Source organism: Bubalus bubalis, chromosome 11 (genome assembly GCF_019923935.1).
Source record: "Bubalus bubalis isolate 160015118507 breed Murrah chromosome 11, NDDB_SH_1, whole genome shotgun sequence".
NCBI classification, from domain to species: Eukaryota; Metazoa; Chordata; class Mammalia; order Artiodactyla; family Bovidae; genus Bubalus; species Bubalus bubalis.
Window position 1 is genome coordinate 87,065,019 of NC_059167.1, and position 23,340 is coordinate 87,088,358.

At 37.9% G+C, this 23,340-nt stretch overlaps 1 protein-coding gene across 1 annotated transcript; it reads right to left on the reverse strand.

Moving 5' to 3' along the window:
• On the reverse strand, nt 1–23,340 carry SPESP1 (sperm equatorial segment protein 1). The gene is made up of 2 exons (XM_025296257.3): nt 23,063–23,340; nt 1–1,209 (listed from the first exon to the last, which is right to left on the reverse strand). Exons 1-2 carry the CDS (start codon nt 23,130–23,132, stop codon nt 167–169), a joined length of 1,113 nt encoding a protein of 370 aa, XP_025152042.3. The 5' UTR covers nt 23,133–23,340; the 3' UTR covers nt 1–166.

Sequence of the window (23,340 nt, forward strand, 5' to 3'; positions counted from 1 at the left end):
TCCTGAACCAAAATTTTATTTTAAATTGTTAGGTTTCAGTGCATATGAAAAATTTTCATAACACATGACATATAAAGATGTTAACACAGTGAACTACAATAGAAAATATTTTCATACAATTTTTGAATCACTAGTATGCTTATTTCTCCCGCGAATGAATGCACAGTTAGCTTGAATCATCTTTGTCATGAGTATCAAGTATGTGTAAAATTCTTATATTATTACTTAATAACTGCTTAAGGAGGTTGTGAGTTTCTTCTCCATGACCAACACATAGTATTTTTTTCAATGTATGGACTACTACAGTAGCTTTTCCTCTCATCTCTGATGGAACATATTTTATATCTAAATATTCAGATAATTTATATCTAGAATTATACAGCATGTTAATAACAGTTATAATGTCATAAACTCCACCACTGCTTCGTCCTTGTGGTAACATCTGGGATTTATACATTTTTTCTAATTTATGTTCTGCTGCTATGGCTAGAGCAAGGCTTCGTTTTAGGTGTTCTTTAGAGGCTCGAATGTCCGCTCTATATTCTGGCTTGTAGCTCTCAGGAAGAGGGACGTGATGCAACTGTGAATTAATATCTGCAATTCTTTTCAAAACGTCTTCATTATACACTTCATGTGATTCAAGATAATCCATTTCATTGTCACCTGAGAGCTGAGGAACATCTTCTTCTTCCGTGGTGGTACCCAAGTCAGTGCTCCCACTTAAAGAGATGACATCTTGACTTGGTTCAGTAACACTTGGCACTTGCGTTGGTACCCCAGTGCGATGTTCAATTGGCTCTGGCTCTGGCTCTGGCTCTGGCTCTGGCTCTGGCTCTGGCTCGTCTTTCTCAATAAAAGGTTCTTTTGTATGTAAAACAACAGAAACATTATTTGGTTTAATCGACCAGAATGCTGTGCTTTTAGTACGTTTTTTCTTGTCTATTTCCAGTGTGAAGCCCCTAGTAGGGAAAGTTGTAGTTTCTTCACTGACAGGATTGATTAAAACATCATTGTCACCTGGACCTACATCATGTGTATATTTTAGCTCCTTAACTCTTGATACTCTTGGTCCTATGAAATTAGCATTATTTGGAGACTTTGATTTTTTCTGACGACCTGGCTCCTTAGTGGGAACACTTAGTATTAGGTTCTGTAAAACTTGTACGTAATGATTCAAGTTTTGTTCCTCATCAGGTGTCACAGTTACTCCTTAAGGAAAAAAGAATAAGTAACATTTATTATTATATATGACATATTGACAGTATCTACTCACCTAAGTTTACTTCACATGCTATCACTTAAAAGTTGAGATAAAGAGCCAAGAAATAAAGCACCTCTGACACAGTCAACTCTCACCTAAATAAAATTATTTTTTCAGATTCTTATTAAAATACATGAGCAAGATTACTGTAAAAGTTGCATATTAACACAATTCTCTATTTCTCTTTGCTTTTACTCTCCCATATAACCTACGATTCAGTAGGTAGCTTATTAAAACAAAATTCTTGGTTATGTTCTCTAACACAGGGGTGTGCTATAGTAGACTCACAGTGGCTCATTAGAGCCAACTATTAAATTTTAATGAACATCATGAGCCAGATGGTAAACATAGACATTAAAAATTAAATTCTGTATTTACAATTAAGTAAATATATTCAAAACAAGGTAATAAATATTTAAAACTCATCCTTTCTTATTATTTTATTTCATCTTACTATTATTTATGCTCTTGAGGTTATTTATATCTAGTACGTTATAAACGCTATGTAGTGGTTGGCTTCCCAGGTCCCTTAGTGGTAAAGAACCTGCTTGCCAATGTAGCAAACGTGGGTTCAATCCGTGGATTAGGAAGATCCCCTGGAGTAGGAAATAGCAACCTGCTCCAGTATTCTTGTCTGGAAAATTTGTATCTAGTACATTATAAATCGTATATAATGGTATGCCTCTGTTTATCTCTTTCACCTCCCTGTTGAGTGATGTCAAGTAGGTAGTTTGAAATCGACCATGGTGAGAGTATTTATACCATGTAAATGGGCAAATGCTATAAGTCAGGGTGTACTCATCTCTCAGAAAAGCCAGTTGTTAAATATTTACCAATATATCAGTCGGACACAACTTAGCAACTAGACCATCACCACTCCTTTCAACCCAGAAAAGATCTAACTACAGCCTGTGGGTCATATCCACCCAAATGTTTTTATAAATAAAGGGTTTTTTTTTTTTTTCCCACTCAGTCTTGCTCCTTTGTTTACATATTGTATACGGCTGCTTTTGGCTGTTCAGTAGAGCTGAATAGTTGGAACAGAGACTTTATGGCCTAGAAAACTATCTGGGCCTTTACAGAAAAAGTTTACTGATTTCTGGTTTAAATCATCAACACTTTACTCTTACAATAAAATGGCAGTTCAATTTATACTGGCATTTTGTAGCATCTTCTCATTTCCAATGTGGAAAACAGAAAAGATTACTGAATAATATACTCTGAAATTCTGTTCAACTCCCCTACTCTGATGGATAGAAATTGATTTAATTCAAGGAGGTAAGTTACTTTTTCCCAAACACTAATGAATAAGTTCTAACTGAACATTCCCTCTGCAGGCAAAATGGAATAACAAACTTTCTGCCCAGGAGGCACTTTTATTCAGCTCTTTACCAAGCACAAAGTAGTCCCCAAATGCTTTTCCTCCTCTCTTTCTTAACTCATCTGTTAAATTTAGACCAGATGGAATTTTAATCAAACTTGAAAGCATATTTCTAAATTTTAAAAAAGTCTTAATCAGAAGTTTAATAGGCAATGTGATAGTGGAAAGATACTAGACATGTCTACTAGAGATCTAGATTCTAAAAGCAGACTCTGCATTTTATGTCATATTTATAAAAGTCTGGCATACTTCAAGATCCATTTGATGATACGTGAAAAAAGAAAGAGAATGTAGATTTATTTGTATATTATCCTCATAATTTTTATGAAAAAATGATATAGCATCATACATTTGTCTGGGAATTGAGATTTTTTTTTTTTACTGATTAGAAGGATATCATTATCAAATTTATGTGGGCATTTGCCCCTGAGGAGAGAGAATGGGACTGAAGTTGGACATTAAAGGGGTCTTTGGACTTATCTATAAACTTTTACTCTCTAAGCACACACACTCAATCATTTAACACAGTAAACAATTAAAGGCCATATTTTAAAAAGAAAATACTTATTTGCGAAGAGTTGAGTCATTGGAAAAGACTCTGATGCTAGGAGGGATTGAGGGCAGGAGGAGAAGGGGACAACAGAGGATGAGATGGCTGGATGGTATCACTGACTCGATGGATGTGAGTCTCAGTGAACTCCGGGAGTTGGTGATGGACAGGGAGGCCTGGCATGCTGCGATTCATGGGGTCGCAAAGAGTTGGACACGACTGAGCTACTGATCTGATCTGATCTGATCTGATGTGTATAAATTAGATTAGGTCCAGTAGACAGAATGCCAGAAGAACTATGGATGGAGGTTAGTAACATTATACAGGAGGTAGTGACCAAAATCATTCCAAAGAAAAAGAAATGCAAGAAGGCAAAGTGGTTGTCTGAGGAACCTTTACAAATAGCTAAGGAAAGAAGAGAAGCAAAAGGCAAAGGAAAGATATATCCAACTGAATGCAGAGTTCCAAAGAATAGCAAGGAGAGATAACAAGGGCTTTTTCAATGAACAATGAAAAGAAATAGAGGAAAACAACAGAATAGAAAAGACTAAAGAACTCTTCAAGAAAACTGGAGCTATCAAGGGAATATTTCATGCAAGGATGGGCACAATAAAGGACAGAAACGGTAAGGACCTAACAGAAAAAGAAGAGATTAAGAAGAGGTGGCAAGAATACATAGAAGAATTATACAGAAAAAAAAAAATCTTAATGACTCAGATAACCACAGTGGTATGGACACTCACCTAGAGCCAGACATCCTGAAGTGTGAAGTCAAATGAGCCTTAGGAAGTATTACTACCAACAAAGCTAGCAGAGGTGATGGAATTTCAGCTAAGCTATTTAAAAATCCTAAAAGATGATGCTGTTAAAGTACTGCACTCAATATGCCAGCAAATTTGGAAAACTGAGCTATGGCCCCAGGACTGGAAAAGATCAGTTTTCATTCCAATCCCAAAGAAGAGCAATAGCAAAGAATGTTCAAACTACCATACAATTGTGCTCATTTCACATGCTAGTAAGGTTATACTCAAAATTCTTCAAGCCAGGCTAGAGCAGTGTGTGAACCAAGAATTTCCAGATATACAACCTGGGTTTAGAAAAGGCAGAGGAATCAGAGATCAAACTGCTAACATTCATTGTATCAGAGAAAGCAAGGGGATTCCAGGAAAAAAAAAAAAATCTACCTGTGCTTCACTGACTAGGGTAAAGCCTTTGACACTGTGAATCACAACAAACTGTGGAAAATTCTTAAAGAGTAATACCAGACCACCTTACCTGACTCCTGAGAAACCTGTGTGTAGGTCAAGAAGCAAACAGTTAGAACTGGACATGGAACAACTAACTGGTTCAAAATTGGGAAAGGAGTATGACAAGGCTGTATATTATCATCCTGCTTATCTAACTTAAATGCAAAATACATCATGTGAAATGTCAGACTGGATGAATCACAAGCTGTAATCAAGACTGCCTGTAGAAATATCAAAAACTTCATATATGTATATGATACCACTCTAATGGCAGAAAGTAAAGAGGAATTAGATAGTATCTTGATAAGGGTGAAAGAGGAGAGTGAAAAAGCTGGCTTGAAACTTGACATTCAAAAACCTAAGATCATAGCTGCGGATCCCATCACTTCATGTCAAACAGAAGGGGGAAGTGGAAGCACTAACAGATTTTAATTTCTTGGGGATGAAATCACTGCATGGTGACTGCACCATGAAATTAAAAGATACTTGTTTCTTGGAAGGCAAGCTAAGACAAATCTAGACAGTATATTAAAAATCAAAGACCTCACTTTGCAGACAAAGGTCCATCTAGTCAAAGCTATAGTTTTCCCAGTAGTCATGGATGGATGTGAGAGTTGGACCATAAAGCAGGCTGAATGGTGAAGAATTGATGTTTTCAAATTGTGGTGCTGGAGAAGACTCTTGAGAGTCCCTTGGACTGCAGAGAAATCAAACTAGTCATCAATCCTAAAGAAAATCAACCCTGAGTATTTATTGGAAGGACTGATGCTAAAGCTGAAGCTCCAATACTTGGACCACCTGATGCAAAGAGCTGACTCAGTGGGAAAGACCCTGATGCTGGGAAAGATTGAGGGTAGGAGGAGAAGAGGATGACAGAGGATGAGATGGTTGAAAGGCATCACTAACTCAATTGTCATGAGTTTGAGCAAATTCCAGGGGACAGTGGAGGACAGAGGAGCCTAGTGTGCCGCAGTCCATGGGGTAGCAAAGTCGAACCCAACCTGGTGACTGAACAACAGCAAATATTTTTATAAAATGCATTGTCCTGAATCTAGAGGTTTTTCTGAAGGAAAATACTAAGGAAAATTAACTTGTGACCTAGTGCAGTGAAAAAATATCTTTCATTCTGGTTCTGGTTCTACCACTTTCTAGCATCATGATCTTATTTCTCTACTACTAATTTTCTCTACTATTAAATTACTACCTACTAAATTTCTCTGAATATTTACTTAACTATAAAATTAAGATACTAAATCTGCCCTTTATCTCATAGACTTAAAAATATTGGTTATTTGAAAACACTTTAGGAGGCGGTCCTAAGATGGTGGAGGAATAGGATGGGGAGACCACTTTCTCCCCTACAAATTCATCAAAAGAACATTTGAACACTGAGCAAATTCCACAAAACAACTTCTGAATGCTGGCAGAAGACATCAGGCACCCAGAAAGGCAGCCCATTGTCTTCTAAAGGAGATGGAGAAGTCTTGAGGCTACTGTAAGAAAAAGACTGAAAACCAGAGGTAGGAGGCTTAAGTCCAAAACCTGAGAACACCAGAGAACTCCTGACTCCAGGGAACATTAATTGATAAGAGCTCATCAAAAGCCTCCATACCTACACTGAAACCAAGCACCACCCAAGGGCCAACAAGTTCCAGAGCAAGACATACCATGCAAATTCTCCATCAACACAGGAACATAACCCTGAGCTTCAATATACAGGCTGCCCAAAGTCACAGCAAACCCACTGACATCTCAAAACTCACTACTGCACACTTCATTGCACTCCAGAGAGAAGAAATCCAGCTCCACTCACCAGAACACTGACACAAGCTTCTCTAACCAGGAAACCTTGACAAGCCACACGTCCAATCCCACCCACAGCAAGGAACCTCCACAATAAAGAAGAACCACAAACTGCCAGAATACGGAAAGGCTACCCCAAACACAGCAATATAAACAAGATGAAAAGGCAGAGAAATACTCAGCAAGTAAAGGGACAGGATAAATGCCCACCAAACCAAACAAAAGAGAAAGAGATAGGGAATCTACCTGAAAAAGAATTCAGAATAACGATAGTGAAAATGATCCAAAATCTTGAAAACAAAATAGAGTTACAGATAAATAGCCTGGAGACAAGGATTGAGAAGATGCAAGAAATATTTAACAAGGACCTAGATGAAATAAAAAAGAGTCAATATATAATGAATAATGCAATAAATGAGATCAAAAACACTCTGGAGGGAACCAACAGTAGAATAATGCAGGCAGAAGATAGGATAAGTGAGGTAGAAGACAGGATGGTAGAAATAAAAGAAGCAAAGAGGAAAAAAGAATGAAAAGAAATGAGGACAACCTCAGAGACCTCTGGGACAATGTTAAATGCCCCAACATTCGAATCATATGAGTCCCAGAAGAAGAAGACAAAAAGAAAGACCATGAGAAAATACTTGAGGAGATAATAGTTGAAAACTTCCCTAAAATGGGGAAGGAAATAGTCACCCAAGTCCAAGAAACCCAGAGAGTCCCAAACAGGATAAACCCAAGGCAAAACACCCCAAGACACATATTAATCAAATTAACAAAGATCAAACACAAAGAACAAATATTAAAAGCAGCAAGGGAAAAACAACAAATAACACACAAGGGGATTCCCATAAGGATAACAGCTGATCTTTCAATAGAAACTCTTCAGGCCAGAAGGGAATGGCAGGACATACTTAAAGTGATGAAAGAGAAAAACCTACAGCCCAGATTACTGTACTCAGCAAGGATCTCATTCAAATATGAAGGAGAAATCAAAGCTTTACAGACAAGCAAAAGCTGAGAGAATTCAGCACCACCAAACCAGCTCTCCAACAAATGCTAAAGGATCTTCTCTAGACAGGAAACACATAAAGGGTATATAAACTCGAACCCAAGACCACAAAGTAAATGGCAATGGGATCATATTTATCAATAATTACCTTAAATGTAAATGGGTTGAATGGCCCAAACAAAAGACAAAGACTGGCTGAATGGATACAAAAACAAGACCCCTATATATGTTGTGTACAAGAGACCCACCTCGAAACAAGGGATACATCCAGACTGAAAGCAAAGGCCTGGAAAAAGATATTCCACACAAATAGAGACCAAAAGAAAGCAGGAGTAGCAATACTCATATCAGAAAACAGACTTTAAATTAAAGGCTGTGAAAAGAGACAAAGAAGGACACTATATCATGATCAAAGGACCAATCCAAGAAGAAGTTATAACAATTATAAATATATATGCACCCAACATAGGAGCACCACAATATGTAAGACAAATGCTAACAAGTATGAAAGGGGAAGCTAACAATAACACAATAATAGTGGGAGACTTTAATACCCCACTCACACCAATGGATAGATCAACTAAACAGAAATTAACAAGGAAACACAAACTTTAAATGATACAATAGACCAGTTAGTCCTAACTGATATCTATAGTACATTTCACCCCAGAACAATGAATTTCACCTTTTTCTCAAGTGCACATGGAACCTTCTTCAGGATAGACCACATCCTGGGCCATAAATCTAGCCTTGGTAAATTCAAAAAAAAGAAATCATTTCAAGCATCTTTTCTGACCACAATGCAGTAAGATTAGATATCAATTACAGGAGAAAAACTATTAAAAATTCCAACATATGGAGGCTGAACAACACACTGCTGAATAACCAACAAATCACAGAAGAAATTTTAAAAGAAATCAAAATATGCATAGTAACGAATGAAAATGAAAACACAACAACCCAAAACCTATGCTAATGCTAAGTCACTTCAGTCGTGTCCGACTCTGTGTGACCCCATAGACGGCAGCCCACCAGGCTCCGCCGTCCCTGGGATTCTCCAGGCAAGAATACTGGAGTGGGTTGCCATTTCCTCCTCCAACGCATGAAAGAGAAAAGTGCAAGTGAAGTCACTCAGTCGTGTCCGACTCTTAGCGACCCCAGGGACTGCAGCCTACCAGGCTCCTCTGTCCATGGATTTTCCAGGCAAGAGTACTGACTGGAGTGGGGTGCCATTGCCTTCTCCGCCCAAAACCTATGGGACACTGTAAAAGCAGTGCTAAGGGGAAGGTTCATTGCAATACAGGCCTACTTCAAGAAACAATAAAAAAGTCAAATAAATAACCTAACTCTACACCTAAAGCAAATAAAAAAGGAAGAAATGAAGAACCCAAGGGTTAGTAGAAGGAAGGAATTCTTTAAAATTAGGGCAGAAATAAATGCAAAAGAAACAAAAGAGACCATAGCAAAAATTAACAAAGCCAAAAGCTGTTCATTGAGAAGATAAATAAAATTGACAAACCATTAGCCAGACTCATCAAGAAACAAAGGGAGAAGAATCAAATCAACAAAATTAGAAATGAAAATGGAGAGATCACAACAGACAACACAGAAATACAAAGGATCATAAGAGACTACTATCAACAATTATATGCCAATAAAATGGACAACGTGGAAGAAATGGACAAATTCTTAGAAAAGTACAACTTTCCAAAACTCGACCAGGAAGAAATATAAAATCTTAACAGACCCATCACAAGCACGGAAATTGAAACTGTAATCAAAAATCTTCCAGCAAACAAAAGCCCAGGTCCAGACGGCTTCACAGCTGAATTCTACCAAAAATTTAGAGAAGAGCTAACACCTATCCTGCTCAAACTCTTCCAGAAAATTGCAGAGGAAGGTAAACTTCCAAACTCATTCTATGAGGCCACCATCTCCCTAATACCAAAACCTGACAAAGATCCCACAAAAAAAGAAAACTACAGGCCAATATCACTGATGAACATAGATGCAAAAATCCTTAACAAAATTCTAGCAATCAGAATCCAACAACACATTAAAAAGATCATACACCATGACCAAGTGGGCTTTATCCCAGGGATGCAAGGATTCTTCAATATTCACAAATCAATCAAGGTAATACACCACATTAACAAATTGAAAGATAAAAACTATATGATTATCTCAATAGATACAGAGAAAGCCTTTGACAAAATTCAACATCTATTTATGATAAAAACCCTCCAGAAAGCAGGAATAGAAGGAATATACCTCAACATAATAAAAGCTATATATGACAAACCCACAGCATACATTATCCTCAATGGTGAAAAATTGAAAGCATTTCCCCCAAAGTCAGGAACAAGACAAGGGTGCCCACTTTCACCACTACTATTCAACATAGTTTTGGAAGTTTTGGCCACAGCAATCAGAACAGAAAAAGAAATAAAAGGAACCTAGATTGGAAAAGAAGAAGTAAAACTCTCACTCTTTGCAGATGACATGATCCTCTACATAGAAAACCCTAAAGACTCCACCAGAAAATTACTAGAACTAATCAATGACTATAGTAAAGTTGCAGGATATAAAATCAACACACAGAAATCCCTTGCATTCCTATACACTAATAATGAGAAAACAGAAAGAGAAATTAAGGAAACAATTCCATTCACCATTGCAACGGAAAGAATAAAATACTTAGGAATATATCTACCTAAAGAAACTAAAGACCTATATATAGAAAACTATAAAACACTGGTGAAAGAAATCAAAGAGGACACTAACAGATGGAGAAATATACCATGTTCATGGATTGGAAGAATCAATATAGTGAAAATGAGTATACTACCCAAAGCAATCTATAGATTCAATGCAATCCCTATCAAGCTACCAACAGCATTCTTCACAGAGCTAGAACAAATAATTTCACAATTTGTATGGAAATACAAAAAACCTCAAATAGCCAAAGCGATCTTGAGAAAGAAGAATGGAACTGGAGGAATCAACCTACCTGACTTCAGGCTCTACTACAAAGCCACAGTTATCAAGACAGTATGGTACTGGCACAAAGACAGAAATATAGATCAATGGAACAAAATAGAAAGCCCAGAGATAAATCCACGCACATATGGACACCCTATCTTTGACAAAGGAGGCAAGACTATACAATGGATTAAAGACAATCTCTTTAACAAGTGGTGCTGGGAAATCTGGTCAACCACTTGTAAAAGAATGAAACTAGAACACTTTCTAACACCATACACAAAAATAAACTCAAAATGGATTAAAGATCTAAACGTAAGACCAGAAACTATAAAACTCCTAGAGGAGAACATAGGCAAAACACTCTCTGACATACATCACAGCAGGATCCTCTATGACCCATCTCCCAGAATATTGGAAATAAAAGCAAAAATAAACAAATGGGACCTAATTAACCTTTAAAAGCTTCTGCACATCAAAGGAAACTATTAGCAAGGTGAAAAGACAGCCTTCAGAATGGGAGAAAATAATAGCAAATGAAGCAACTGACAAATAACTAATCTCAAAAATATATAAGCAACTCCTACAGCTCAACTCCAGAAAAATAAATGACCCAATCAAAAAATGGGCCAAAGAACTAAATAGACATTTCTCCAAAGAAGACCTACAGATGGCTAACAAACACATGAAAAGATGCTCAACATCACTCATTATCAGAGAAATGCAAATCAAAACCACTATGAGGTACCATTTCATGCCAGTCAGAATGGCTGCGATCCAAAAGTCTACAAGCAATAAATGCTGGAGAGGGTGTGGAGAAAAGGGAACCCTCTTACACTGTTGGTGGGAATGCAAACTAGTACAGCCACTATGGAGAACAGTGTGCAGATTCCTTAAAAAACTGGAAATAGACCTGCCTTATGATCCAGCAATCCCACTGCTGGGCATACACACTGAGGAAACCAGAAGGGAAAGAGACACGTGTACCCCAATGTTCATCGCAGCACTGTTTATAATAGCCAGGACATGGAAGCAACCTAGATGTCCATCAGCAGATGAATGGATAAGAAAGCAGTGGTACATATACACAATGGAGTATTACTCAGCCATTAAAAAGAATACATTTGAATCAGTTCTAATGAGGTGGATGAAACTGGAGCCTATTATACAGAGTGAAGTAAGCCAGAAAGAAAAACACCAATACAGTATACTAACGCATATATATGGAATTTAGAAAGATGGTAACAATAACCCTGTGTATGAGACAGCAAAAGAGACACTGATGTATAGAACAGTCTTATGGACTCTGTGAGAGAGGGAGAGGGTGGGAAGATTTGGGAGAATGGCATTGAAACATGTAAAATATCATGTATGAAACGAGTTGCCAGTCCAGATTCGATGCACGATACTGGATGCTTGGGGCTGGTGCACTGGGACGACCCAGAGGGATGGAATGGGGAGGGAGGAGGGAGGAGGGTTCAGGATGGGGAACACATGTATACCTGTGGCGGATTCATTTTGATATTTGGCAAAACTAATACAGTTATGTCAAGTTTAAAAATAAAATAAAATTTAAAAACATAAAAATAAAAAAAATAAAATCTCAAAAGAAAAGTGGTAAATCTTAAGACTTTTTTTAAAATTTACTTTAAAAACGTATTTTTCTGTGTTTTATTTATGTGGTGATTGTGCATCACAAAATACAAAACTGGAAAGTAAGGACACATCCAAATCTATGCAGAATTTGGATTTTTGCACTTGAAGTCCATATAGCTAAACTTTTCAAGAACGGTATCGAACAACACATACATAAAATGTAAATATGGGATTTCACTTGAAATGTATTACAAACCAAACACTTGGAATCTCAAAAACTGGTTATTATAAAACTTATAACACAATACTGTAAAATCATAAGGACCAATAAAATTTTTCCATTAAAATGTTCTATGTATAGTCTTTAACTGCTATAATTCTCTGACAACATTTAATATGAATTGTATTTTATTTTGACATTAACGTGGTTATAATTCCTGACATTCTTAATTATGAACCTGCAAACTAAAACAATTTTAAATTAATAGCATATGTATTAATCTAAAGGCTTTAAAAGACAAAAACTTGAGGTTTGGTATCAAACATTTTAAAGTAAAACAATGTTGCTAGTAAAATAAAGTATACTGGTTAATTGCTTATAATAATAAAAAATTAAAGGACAATTTAAAATAAACTCTCAAAATACTGAGTTTATTTATAGTCTCTTCCTAATTTAGAGTACTATGAATCACTACGCAGATAAAATTATATCTAAATAACTTAAATAGATATCTGATAGTCAATTAAGACTTCTCTGTTCTTTCCAATAACTAGTACCTATCAACTACAAATTGCCATTTGCCACTAGCACTTGCCATCCACCTCTACAAGGATTAAATCATGTGCTGCTGCAGCTGCCGGTTTTCAATACCTGCCCCCCTCAAAAGGAGTTCAGGGTGAACGGAAATGAGGCACCCTACTCAGGGAAAAACTGGCAGGACAGGTCTTCAGATAGTTAGATGTTTTCAGGAGCTGATTTTATGAGTCCAATTCTTGTATCTACTCATATTTTAAAAAGCGCTAAAATCCTGCATGGTGATCAATGATCCTCAGGACAAGCAGAAAGCTTCACAAGACTAGCAGAAACTTTCTGGAAAAATATGTGTCTGGTTCCATGTATTCCTCCTTAACCAAAATCACATATATACTGACCCTCCCCGCTGCCTCTTTGGAGCAATTCCTCCAAAATCTGAGGTGCTGTCTCCCAAATAAAACATAACTCACAACATTCACATTGTACATTTTTTTTAAGTCGACATACCTTATACACAAACTGGAAAATAACATAGACAAGACAACTGTAAACTTAATTCCAACATATTTTGACCAAAATTAAAAATAGGTCATCACACAATTCCTATGTGTGTTCTACTTAGGTAATCTTGTTTACTTGTAAAACATAATGCCTCTTCCATAAGCCCCAAATAAAATGTTTTAAAACAATATATTTGGACTTCTACTTCCAAAAAGATAGACAATATGTATTTTTCCTCTATCCTTCCTAAAAAGTTAAAAATCCTGAACATTATATGTAAGACAAGCATGAGATGAGAAGACTCTGAAAGGTAGAGCGATGAAGGTAGACCAACTAGGGACTTCAGGACCTGAGTAACGACACAGCAGTGAGTTCCCTGGGTTTTCTTTTTGCCATATATATATCCTAGACTGGGAACTGGAGATGCTGGCAATCCAAAAACACCAATGGACACAGACCAAAAAGGCTCAAAGAAAAAGACTGCTTTCTTCATGGCCAAAGGACCAGGAAAAGAGTAAACTGCCAAGACAGAAAAGGGAGGGGATATATGTATACTTATGGCTGATTCATGTTGAGGTTTAACAGAAAACAACAAAATTCTGTAAAGCAATTATCCTTCAATTAAAAAAAAAAAAAGCCAAAAGCACAGAAAACCTTGCAATCCTACCCCCACCAGCAAAGGCTGAGTGGAGAACATAGACTTTCACCCTCATCAAGTTTCTTTAAGCTTCCCCAATTCCTCTGCCCTTATCCCACGAAGTGCTGCAACAGATATGAATACCTCTTCTTTTCAAGTAGAGAAGGCCAAGTAAGGAGCTAGGACTTTCAGCTCCTTCCTGTAGTAACAAGGCAACACCCCGCATCCACCATTAAAGTGGTGTAAGAGACCTATTTAAATCTGTAGCAAAAGAGGCAAATAAGGTCCAGAGTCTTACAACATAATACCTAAAATATCCAGGTTTTAATCAAAGGCTAGTGGTCATTACAAGAATCAGGAAAAATCTCAATTTGATTAAGAAAAGAAACCCAACAGATGGCAACACTGAGATGACGCAGATGTTAGAATTATCTGACAGGGATTTAGAAGTAGCCATCATAAAAATGCTTCAACAAGCAATTATGGATTTCTTGAAACAAATGAAAAATAAAAAGTCTTAATAAATAAGTAGAAAATCTCAGCAAAGAAATAGAATATATAAGGATGAATTAAGCTTTAGAATTGAGTAACACAATAACTGAACTGAAAAACTCAGTGGATAGGTTCAACAGCAGAATGGAGGGGAAAGAGGAAATAAGCAGTGAACTGGAAGATAGAATAACAGCAATTACCCAATCTGAATAAAAGAGAAAAAATGAAATGCAAACAAATGAAAAGAGCCTCAGGGTCTTGTGAGACTGTAACAAAAAGATCTAACATTCATGTCACCTGAGCCTTGGAAAGAGAAAAGAAAAAGGATAAACAGAAAAGGTATTCAAAAACATAATGACTGAAAATTTCCCAAATGTGGCAAAAGACATGAATTTACAGATTCAAGAATCTGAATCTCAAAACAGAATAAATCCAAAGAAATCCATGTTAAGATGTATCATGGTCATCTTAGACAAAGAAAAACTCTAAAGACAAAGAAAAAAATCTTGAAAGAAGCAGGTTAAATTACAATTTGAATTCTCAAGAGAAATCATGAATGTCAGAAAGAAATGGCATAATATTTTTCAAGTGATAAAAGGAAAGGACTATCAATCCAGAATTCTTTATCAAGGGAAAATATCCTTTAGCAATGAAAGGCTAATCAAGACCTCTCAGATGAAGGGAAATTAAGATAAGTTGTTGCCATAAGACCTATTCTAAAAGAATAACTAAATTAAGCTCATTAAACAGAAAGGAGGGCATCCCTAGTGGGTCAGCAGTAAAGAATCTGCCTGCAATGCAGGAGACGCAGGTCCAGTCCTAGGTCAGGAAGATTCCATGGAGAAGGAAACGGCAATCCACTCCAGTATCCCTGCCTGGAAAATCCCATGGACAGAAGAGCCTGGTGGGCTATAGTCCAGAGGGTTACAAAACAGTCAGACACAACTTAGTAACTAAACAAGTGAAGTGGCTCAATCGGGTCTGACTCTTTGCAACCCCATGGACTATCCTGCCAGGCTCCTCCATCCACAGGATAAAACAACAACATAAAAAAAAAGGAAATCATAAAAGAAGGTATCCTGAACATTGGCAAGGAAGAAAGAGTAACAGAAGGAGCAAAAATATGGGAAAATTCAGTGAACTTTTCTTTTCCTCTTGAGTTTTTCAAACTATGATTGACAGCTGAAGTAAAATTATAATACTATCTGATGTGGTTCTCTATGTATGCTGAAGAAATATATATGACAATTAACAGTATGAATGAGAGAGGGTAAAAGAACATAAAGGGAGGTTAGGTTTCTACATTTCACTGAAACTAGCAAAATGCTGGTACCAATAGACTGTAATAAGTTATGTATACATAATGTAATACCCAGGCAGTACAAAGAAATATGCTGAAAAACACTACAAGATAGAATCCTAAAAAACCGTAAATCCTAAAAAAAAAAAAAAAACTCTCTCTCTCTCAATATGAGTTCCCTTGCAATCCCATAGAAGAAATGGAGTAGTCCTCATAACCAACAAAAGAGTCCAAAATGCAGTACTTGGATGCAATCTCAAAAACAGAATGATCTCAGTTTGTTTCCAAGGCAAACCATTCAACATCACAGTGATCCAAGTCTACGCCCCAACCACTGATGCCGAAGAAGCTGAAGTCGACCAGTTCTATGTGGACCTAAAAGACCTTATAGAACTAATATCAACAAAAAATGTTCTATTCATCATAGGGAATTGAAATTCAAATGTAGGAAGTCAAGAAATACCTGGTGTAACAGGCAAGTTACTTGGCAAGGCCTTGAAATACAAAATGAAGCAAGGCAAAGGCTAACAAAATTCTGCCAAGAGAACACACTGATCATAGCAAACATCCTTTTCCAAAAACACAAGGGATGACTTTACACGTGGATATCACCAAATGGTCAATACTGAAATCAGATTGATTATGCATTCTTTGCATCCAAAGATGGAGAAGCTCTATACAGTCAGCAAAAACAAGACTGTAAGCTGACTATGGCTCAGAACATCAGTTCCTTATAGCAAAATTCAGGCTTAAACTAAAGAAAACTGGAAAAACCACTAGGCCGTTCAGGTACGACCTAAATCAAATCCCACCTAAATCAAATCCCCTATAATTATACAGTGGATGTGATGAATAGATTCAAGGGATTAGATCTGGTAAACAGAGTGCCTGAAGAACTATGGACAGAGATTTGTAATACTGTACAGGAGGCACTGACCAAAACCATCCTAAAGATAAAAGAAATGCAAGAAGGCAAAGTGGTTATCTGAGGAGGCCTTACAAATAGCTGAGAAAAGAAGAGAAGAGAAAAGCAAGGGAGAAAGAGAAAGGTATACCTAACAATGCAGAGTTCCAGAGAATAGCAAGGAGAGACAAGAAGGCCTTCTTCAATGAACAATGCAAAGAAAGAGTGAAACAACAGAAGGGAAAAGACTAGAGATCTCTTTAAGAAAATTGGAGATATCAAAGTAACATTTCATGCAAAGACAGGCACAATAAAGGACAGAAAGGGTAAAGACCTAATAGAAGCAGAAGAGATCAAGAAGAGATGGCAAGAATACATAGAAGAACTGTACGGGAAAAGATCTTAATGACCCGGATAATGATGATGGTGTGATCACTCACCTAGAGCCAGACATCCTGGAGTGTGAAGTCAAGTGGGCTTTAGGAAGTGCTGCTGCCAATAAAGCTAGTGCAGGTGATAAAATTCCAGCAGAGCTACTTAAAATCTTAAAAAAAAAAAAGATGATGCTATTAAAGTACTGCACTCTAAATGTCAGCAAATTTGGAAAACTCAGCAGTGGCCACAGGACTGGAAAAGGTCATTCTTCACCCCAATTCCCAAGAATGGCAGTACTAAAGAATGTTCAAACTATCAGACAATTGTGCTCACTTGCCACGCTAGTAAGGTTATGCTCAAAATTCTTCAAGCCAGGCTTCCATAGTACTTGAATCAAGAACTTCCAGATGTACAAGGTGGGTTTAGAAAAGGCAGAGGAACTAGAGACCAAATTGCCAACATTTGCTGGATCATGGAGAAAGCAAGGGAATTCGAGAAAAACATCCACTTCTATCTCATTTATGATGCTAAAACTTTTGAGTGTGTGGATCATAACAAACTGTGGAAAACTCTCAAAGAGATGGGAATATCTGACCATCTTGCCTGTCTTCTGAGGTATGCAGAAGACACACCTGTATGCAGGTCAAGAACCTTATATGGAAAAGCTGACTGGTTCACAATCAAGAAAGGAGTATGACAAGGTTGTATATTGTCACCTCATTTATTTAACTTTTATGCAGAGTACATCATGTGAAATGCTGGGCTGGATGAGTTATAAGCTGGAATCAAGACAGCCAGGAGAAATATCAACAATCTCAGATATGCAGATAACACCACTCCAATGGCCGAAAGCACAGAACTAAAGAGCTTCTTGATGAGGGTAAAACAAGAGTGTGAAAAAGCTGGCTTAAAACTCAATACTAGAAAAACTAAGATCATGGCATCTGGTCCCATCACTTCATGGCAAATAGATGGGGAAAAGGTGGAAGCAATGACAGATTGCCTCTTCTAAAATCACTACAGATGGTAACTTCAGCCATGAAACTCGAAGATGACTACTTCTTGGAAGGAAAGCTATGACAAACCTAGACAGCGTATAAAAAGCAAAGACATCACTTTGCTGACAAAGGTCCGTATGGTTAAAGCTATGGTCTTTCCAGTAGTCACGTATGGATGTGAAAGTTGGACCATAAAGAAGGCTGAGTGCCGAAGAACTGATGCTTTCAAACTATGGTGCTAGAGAAGACTCTTCAGAGTCCTTTGGACTGCAAGGAGATCAAACCAGTCAATCCTAAAGGAAATCAACCCCGAATATTCATTGGAAGGACTAATGCTCAAGTTGAAACTCCAATAGTTTGGCCACCTGATGCACTGGAAAAGACCCCAATGCTGGGAAAGATTGAAGGCAGAAGGAGAAAAGGGCAACAGAGGATGAGATGGTTGGATGTATCACCGATTCAGTGGACATGAACTTGGGCAAACTCTGGGAGATGGTGAGGGACAGGGAGGCCTAGCGTGCTGCAGTCCACAGGGTCACAAAGAGTCAGACACTACTTGGCGACTCAACAACAAAATAAGATGAGTGCTATCTGATCATGTGCTTAAAATGTAATTTATGTTTTTAAAAACTAAGGCCTTAAAGCCCAATAATATTATTGATTTAAACCAAAAAAATTGGCATAACAATAAATACCTGGTAAGTTAAAGGTAACAACAAAATGTTCAATATAACTGGGGGAAACACAGTAGCTCGGCAAAGAAGGAAAGATAAATTTTTAAACTTTTCAGATACAGACAAAAGTAGTTAAAGTTCAACGGAATATGATTGGTCATTGTGCTTTAGAACTCATATGTTTTTACTGTAATCTTAACATAGTACTTGGTGACTGCACCCAATTTAAAACAAGAATCGTGGATGCTCATCTTTTAAAAGATTCAAATATAACTAGGATTTGTATTACCACAAGAGTGAATGGCTTTGTCAACAAAGAATTCATGTATATAAAGCTTAACATATACCCACGCATTGAATCATTTATAAATGGGCCAGACTCTGCCTGAATGTCTTAGCTCTAGAGAACAAATTGCTTGTATTTTCCATCCAAATCATGAAATGAGCTCATAAAGAACAGACTTCCCATACTCTACAGAAGTGTTGCAAGTAAGAATACCTGAAAGCTGTCAGCATGTAAGAACTTCCAGCTAAAACACCAACACCTTCAAATTAAAAGAAACTTGAATAACTGAGCTGAAGTACTTTCAATTCAAAGCTGTAATAACTATGCTTCATTACTAGGGTATACTCAAAGAATGATCAGAAAAGAAAATGTCGCATCTTGTTATTCATGCAGCAGTTTTCCTATAATTTGTTAATTCAAATTTTAACTTTTGCTAGCAGGTAAAACAAACAAGTAATTATGTTACATTAATTAAGTGTTCATGTTAAGGAAACATAACTTCAGGGTTAGGGATAGGGGAAATGGGGAGAAAGTCTGGTTAAAAAAAAAAAACAAAACAAACTTTCAGTTATAAGAAAAATAAAGCCTGAGGATCTAATGTATAATATGGTGAAAATAGTTGATGATACACACAAAAAGGTAAAGATGTGAGGTGACATGTGTTAATTAATTCCATGGTGGGAGTTAATATATATATATTAATACATATGTCAAATTATCATATTGCACACTTTAAATATATTATAATTTTATTAATCAATTATGCCTCAATGAAGCTGAAAAAAGAAGAAACATAACTTTATGGCTTTACTCTTCTTGGTATTTATGTTTTGGGTTAATGTGTCTCTTCCCATGCTGAATATAGGTTCTCCTCATATGACTGTCTTGGCCTATTACAGGACACTAGCAAATCTGAAGTGGCATAGGCTTTATAAAAACTTGCATATTGAGGGCTTATAAAGTTCTGTCTGGAAAGCAAGCTCCCATGATATAAAGACACTTGGGCTAGATTACTGAGAAATGAGAAGTCATGTAGAGAAAGACCCTGAAAGATGAGCAGCCATGCTGGATGTTCTCATCCAAACTGAGCTTCTTCAGTTCTACCACATGAAGCAGAACTGTTCAGCTGAGTGCAGACAACCCACAGAATCGTGAGAAATGATAACATTTGAGGGTGGTCTTTTATGCTGCAACAGAAAACCAAAATAACTATACTAAATTTATTTTGAAAAAGGAATACAAATTTAGTTAAGGTGAAGAGTCAAAAATCAGAAAGTTATCTTATGAGTAATATTAAAATTTAATCAGAACCCAAACAAATTCATGACCATGAAATATATCCAGCTTCTGTTGAGTAAAATGACCTAAATAATAATATTACCTCAACATTGATATATATCCCAAGTACTCGGCTCTCTAACACCATGTACTATTTTGTCTTCTCAGAAGGATGGCTAATCCCATTCAGAACACAGAATATACAAAGTGGTCTTGGTACAACTGGTTACTGTCAGAAAATAAGAAGTCTTAAAAAACATGAAACCCTATCAAAAGAACACGGACAAGAGCTCCAAAGAACAGAAAGACAGAATTTTTCCCATAAAATATTAATAGGCTAATGAAACTACTATATCCCCAAAGGCCACCCTTTGACATCTGCATTAGAAGACACACTCCTCATTATCCAAAACATTAATGAAGTGTGTCATAACATTCCAGTCACAGGTTTGAAAGACTCTCCCAAGTGCCATGGCCTTGAGCCTTGAAATAGTGAAAAATGAACTTGCAGCACCAGAACCAAATGAATTTCACCTTCTCAATGTTCTTGAAATAAAAGCAATCTGCTTTCCCTTTCAATTCCAATCAGTTGCCAATAGATATGAATATTTATTGCCTTACTACTTCCCTTGCCTTCTGTGGTCCATTAAGACTAAAGTCTTCCTAAAGACAAAGACAGATGCCAAAGAAGTACTGATATTTTCAACAAATATAATAATTCCTGTGATGTTTGCTTAAGATAACCTCAAAGCTATCTAGTATTCTAAAAAAATTGTTAAAGGTGCACTTTTCCTTAAAGAAAACAATGTGTCTTTTATTTGGCATGAGAGAGCAGTTTTTTATATGGTTCTCTTGACAATACTGTTGGAAGAGCAGACATACAAATCAAAGAATACATACCCAATTTAAATTGAACACAGTGATAAACCTGGTTTCACAGGAAAAGTAGCCATGTTAGCACTGCCCTACATATCCCTTAATTTACTTCTATGGAAAAGATGTAAATTACATTTTCTAAGAGATCTTCGTGATCTATGACCTGTATGTATATATTTCCTTTTCTCTTGTACCATCTGTATATTCAACACAAAATCATTCCTTTTTCTGAGAAGTATCTTTTCATTTTCTACTTAAGAAAATTTAGGTTAAGAGGGTACAAAGAAAGAGCACAGGCCATGGAGTTTTGGAGTTAGACAAGAGATCGAACTGAGTTGAGTAACCAGGTATTGCTTTCAAGCAGTCTCAGAGAATACTGTGTGACAGTATTTCACTTCAGCTGAAGTCTGCATATACATTAGTCAGTTGTGACCTACTGCTCTACAACTACCAAAATTCAATCTCTGGTGTTAGTAATAATGACAACTAGTAACAGCAAGAAAAGACAATTATCATCTTCAGTATGCTCTCCTCAGTTCAGTTCAGTCGCTCAGTCGTGTCCGACTCTTTGCAACCCCATGAATCGCAGCACGCCAGGCCTCCCTGTCCATCACCAACTCCCGGAGTTCACTCAGACTCATGTCCATCGAGTCAGTGGTGCCATCCAGCCATCTCATCCTCTGTTATCTCCTTCTCCTCCTGCCCCCAATCCCTCCCAGCATCAGAGTCTCTTCCAATGAGTCAACTCTTCGCATGAGGTGGCCAAAGTACTGGAGTTTCAGCTGTAGCATCATTCCTTCCAAAGAAATCCCAGGGCTGATCTCCTTTAGAATGGACTGGTTGGATCTCCTTGCAGTCCAAGGGACTCTCAAGAGTCTTCTCCAACACCACAGTTCAAAACCATCAATTCTTTAGCACTCAGTTCTTTACAGCAAAAATTTTTTACAAAGACTTTTGTTTAAAACAACTGACAATCATTAAGTGCTAGTACTGAAAGGGCTGACTTTAGTTACCTAGGGCACTTTATTCAGGACTTTATCCACTACTATTTATGACTTTGGTTGTGCTGTGTTTTCATTTTTGAAATTTAATTGTTAACTAAGAGCTTTTAACAAGTCTAAAATATAGCTCTGCATAACTAGCATGCACTTTAGTACTTTTTTCACACCTACCTGTTAAATTTTATTTAGTTAAACCAAACCCCAACATCACTAGATACTACAGTGAACTAAAGTTAGTCTAGATGAATAGGCCTCATGGTCTATCTGGAATACCAGACATCAGACACTTAAATACCTCAAGGCGTTCATGTGATATTAATATAGCAGTCTCAGCACCCCTGAATATGACCTTATTAGTTTTCAGCCACTGGGGAGGGACAAGTAGTTAAGTCATAATTCTGTTCTACTAAGGTTTTGAATCCTGTGCACCTGAGGATGCTCAGTGGGCATGCATAGGAGGTCAGCGAGAGTCCTAGACAGCTGTCCACAATCCACACACTCTCCCTGTCTAAACATGGGCTCAAAGTCTTTCTGTCAAGGGCCAGAAAGAGAATAGTTCAGGCTTTGCAGCCCATCCTGTCTCTGTGGCAACTACTGAACTCTGCTGTTAAAAGGCGGGAAAGCAACCTGGACAATAGGCTGGCTGTGTTTCAACAAAACTTGACGAACAATGAAACTGGAATTTCATACTTTTGCACATGTCACGAAAGATTACATTTACAGCGAAAAAGGTAGCGAACAGTGTAAAAACCATGCCCCGCAGCCAGCCAGGCAGCCATCCAAAACCCGGCCGCCCCGGCCTGCTGGCCGCAGGTGCTCCCACCCTGCTTTACCACACCTGCAGCGACTCTCCAGTAAACGAGGCCAGGTGAACAAGGGTTGTCTCTGCCTGGAGTGTCCCTGGTGCCCAGCCCAGCTCACCCTGGCCACGCTTGGGACCCAAAGCCTGGATCACTGCCTCACCACGCGCAGGTGGGGCGGACCAGAACTGGGACACAACTCGGCACCTGAGGCCGAGCCCCTGGAGAATGGGGTTTGGGAGGCATGTAGGACCCAGAAAAGGAAGAGCTGAGTCTTAGGCGGGCCCGGGAACCCCGGGAGGTTCCCCCACAAGTGTCCCCTGGAGTGGCAGCCGCCTCTGGCCAGTCACTCACTTCGATACGCTGGCAGGGACGAAGGCCATAGCAGCAGCGCAACTAGAAGGACTAAGAACTTCATGGGCATCACCCACAGCACTCCGCCATGCGTCGGGAACGTCCTGGGGCCACCAGGCCGGGTACCTCAGTCCGAAATAGGAGGGGGTTGGCGGGACGACCGTCCTTCCTCGGGCCCCAGGCGCCCCGCAACGGTTGTCCCCAGCACGCAAGCACAGAAGCCCTCGGGAGGGGGGCGGGGTTGAGGAGCCTGAACGGCCGTGGCCACGCCCCCTATT

Bases quoted from the DNA above. Each gene is read 5' to 3' on its own strand.
- SPESP1 (XM_025296257.3), bottom strand. From the start codon at position 23,132: ATGCCCATGAAGTTCTTAGTCCTTCTAGTTGCGCTGCTGCTATGGCCT. The intron at 1,210-23,062 runs GTGAGTGACTGG...TTTTTCCTTAAG, and splicing joins GTCCCTGCCAGCGTATCGAA to GAGTAACTGTGACACCTGAT.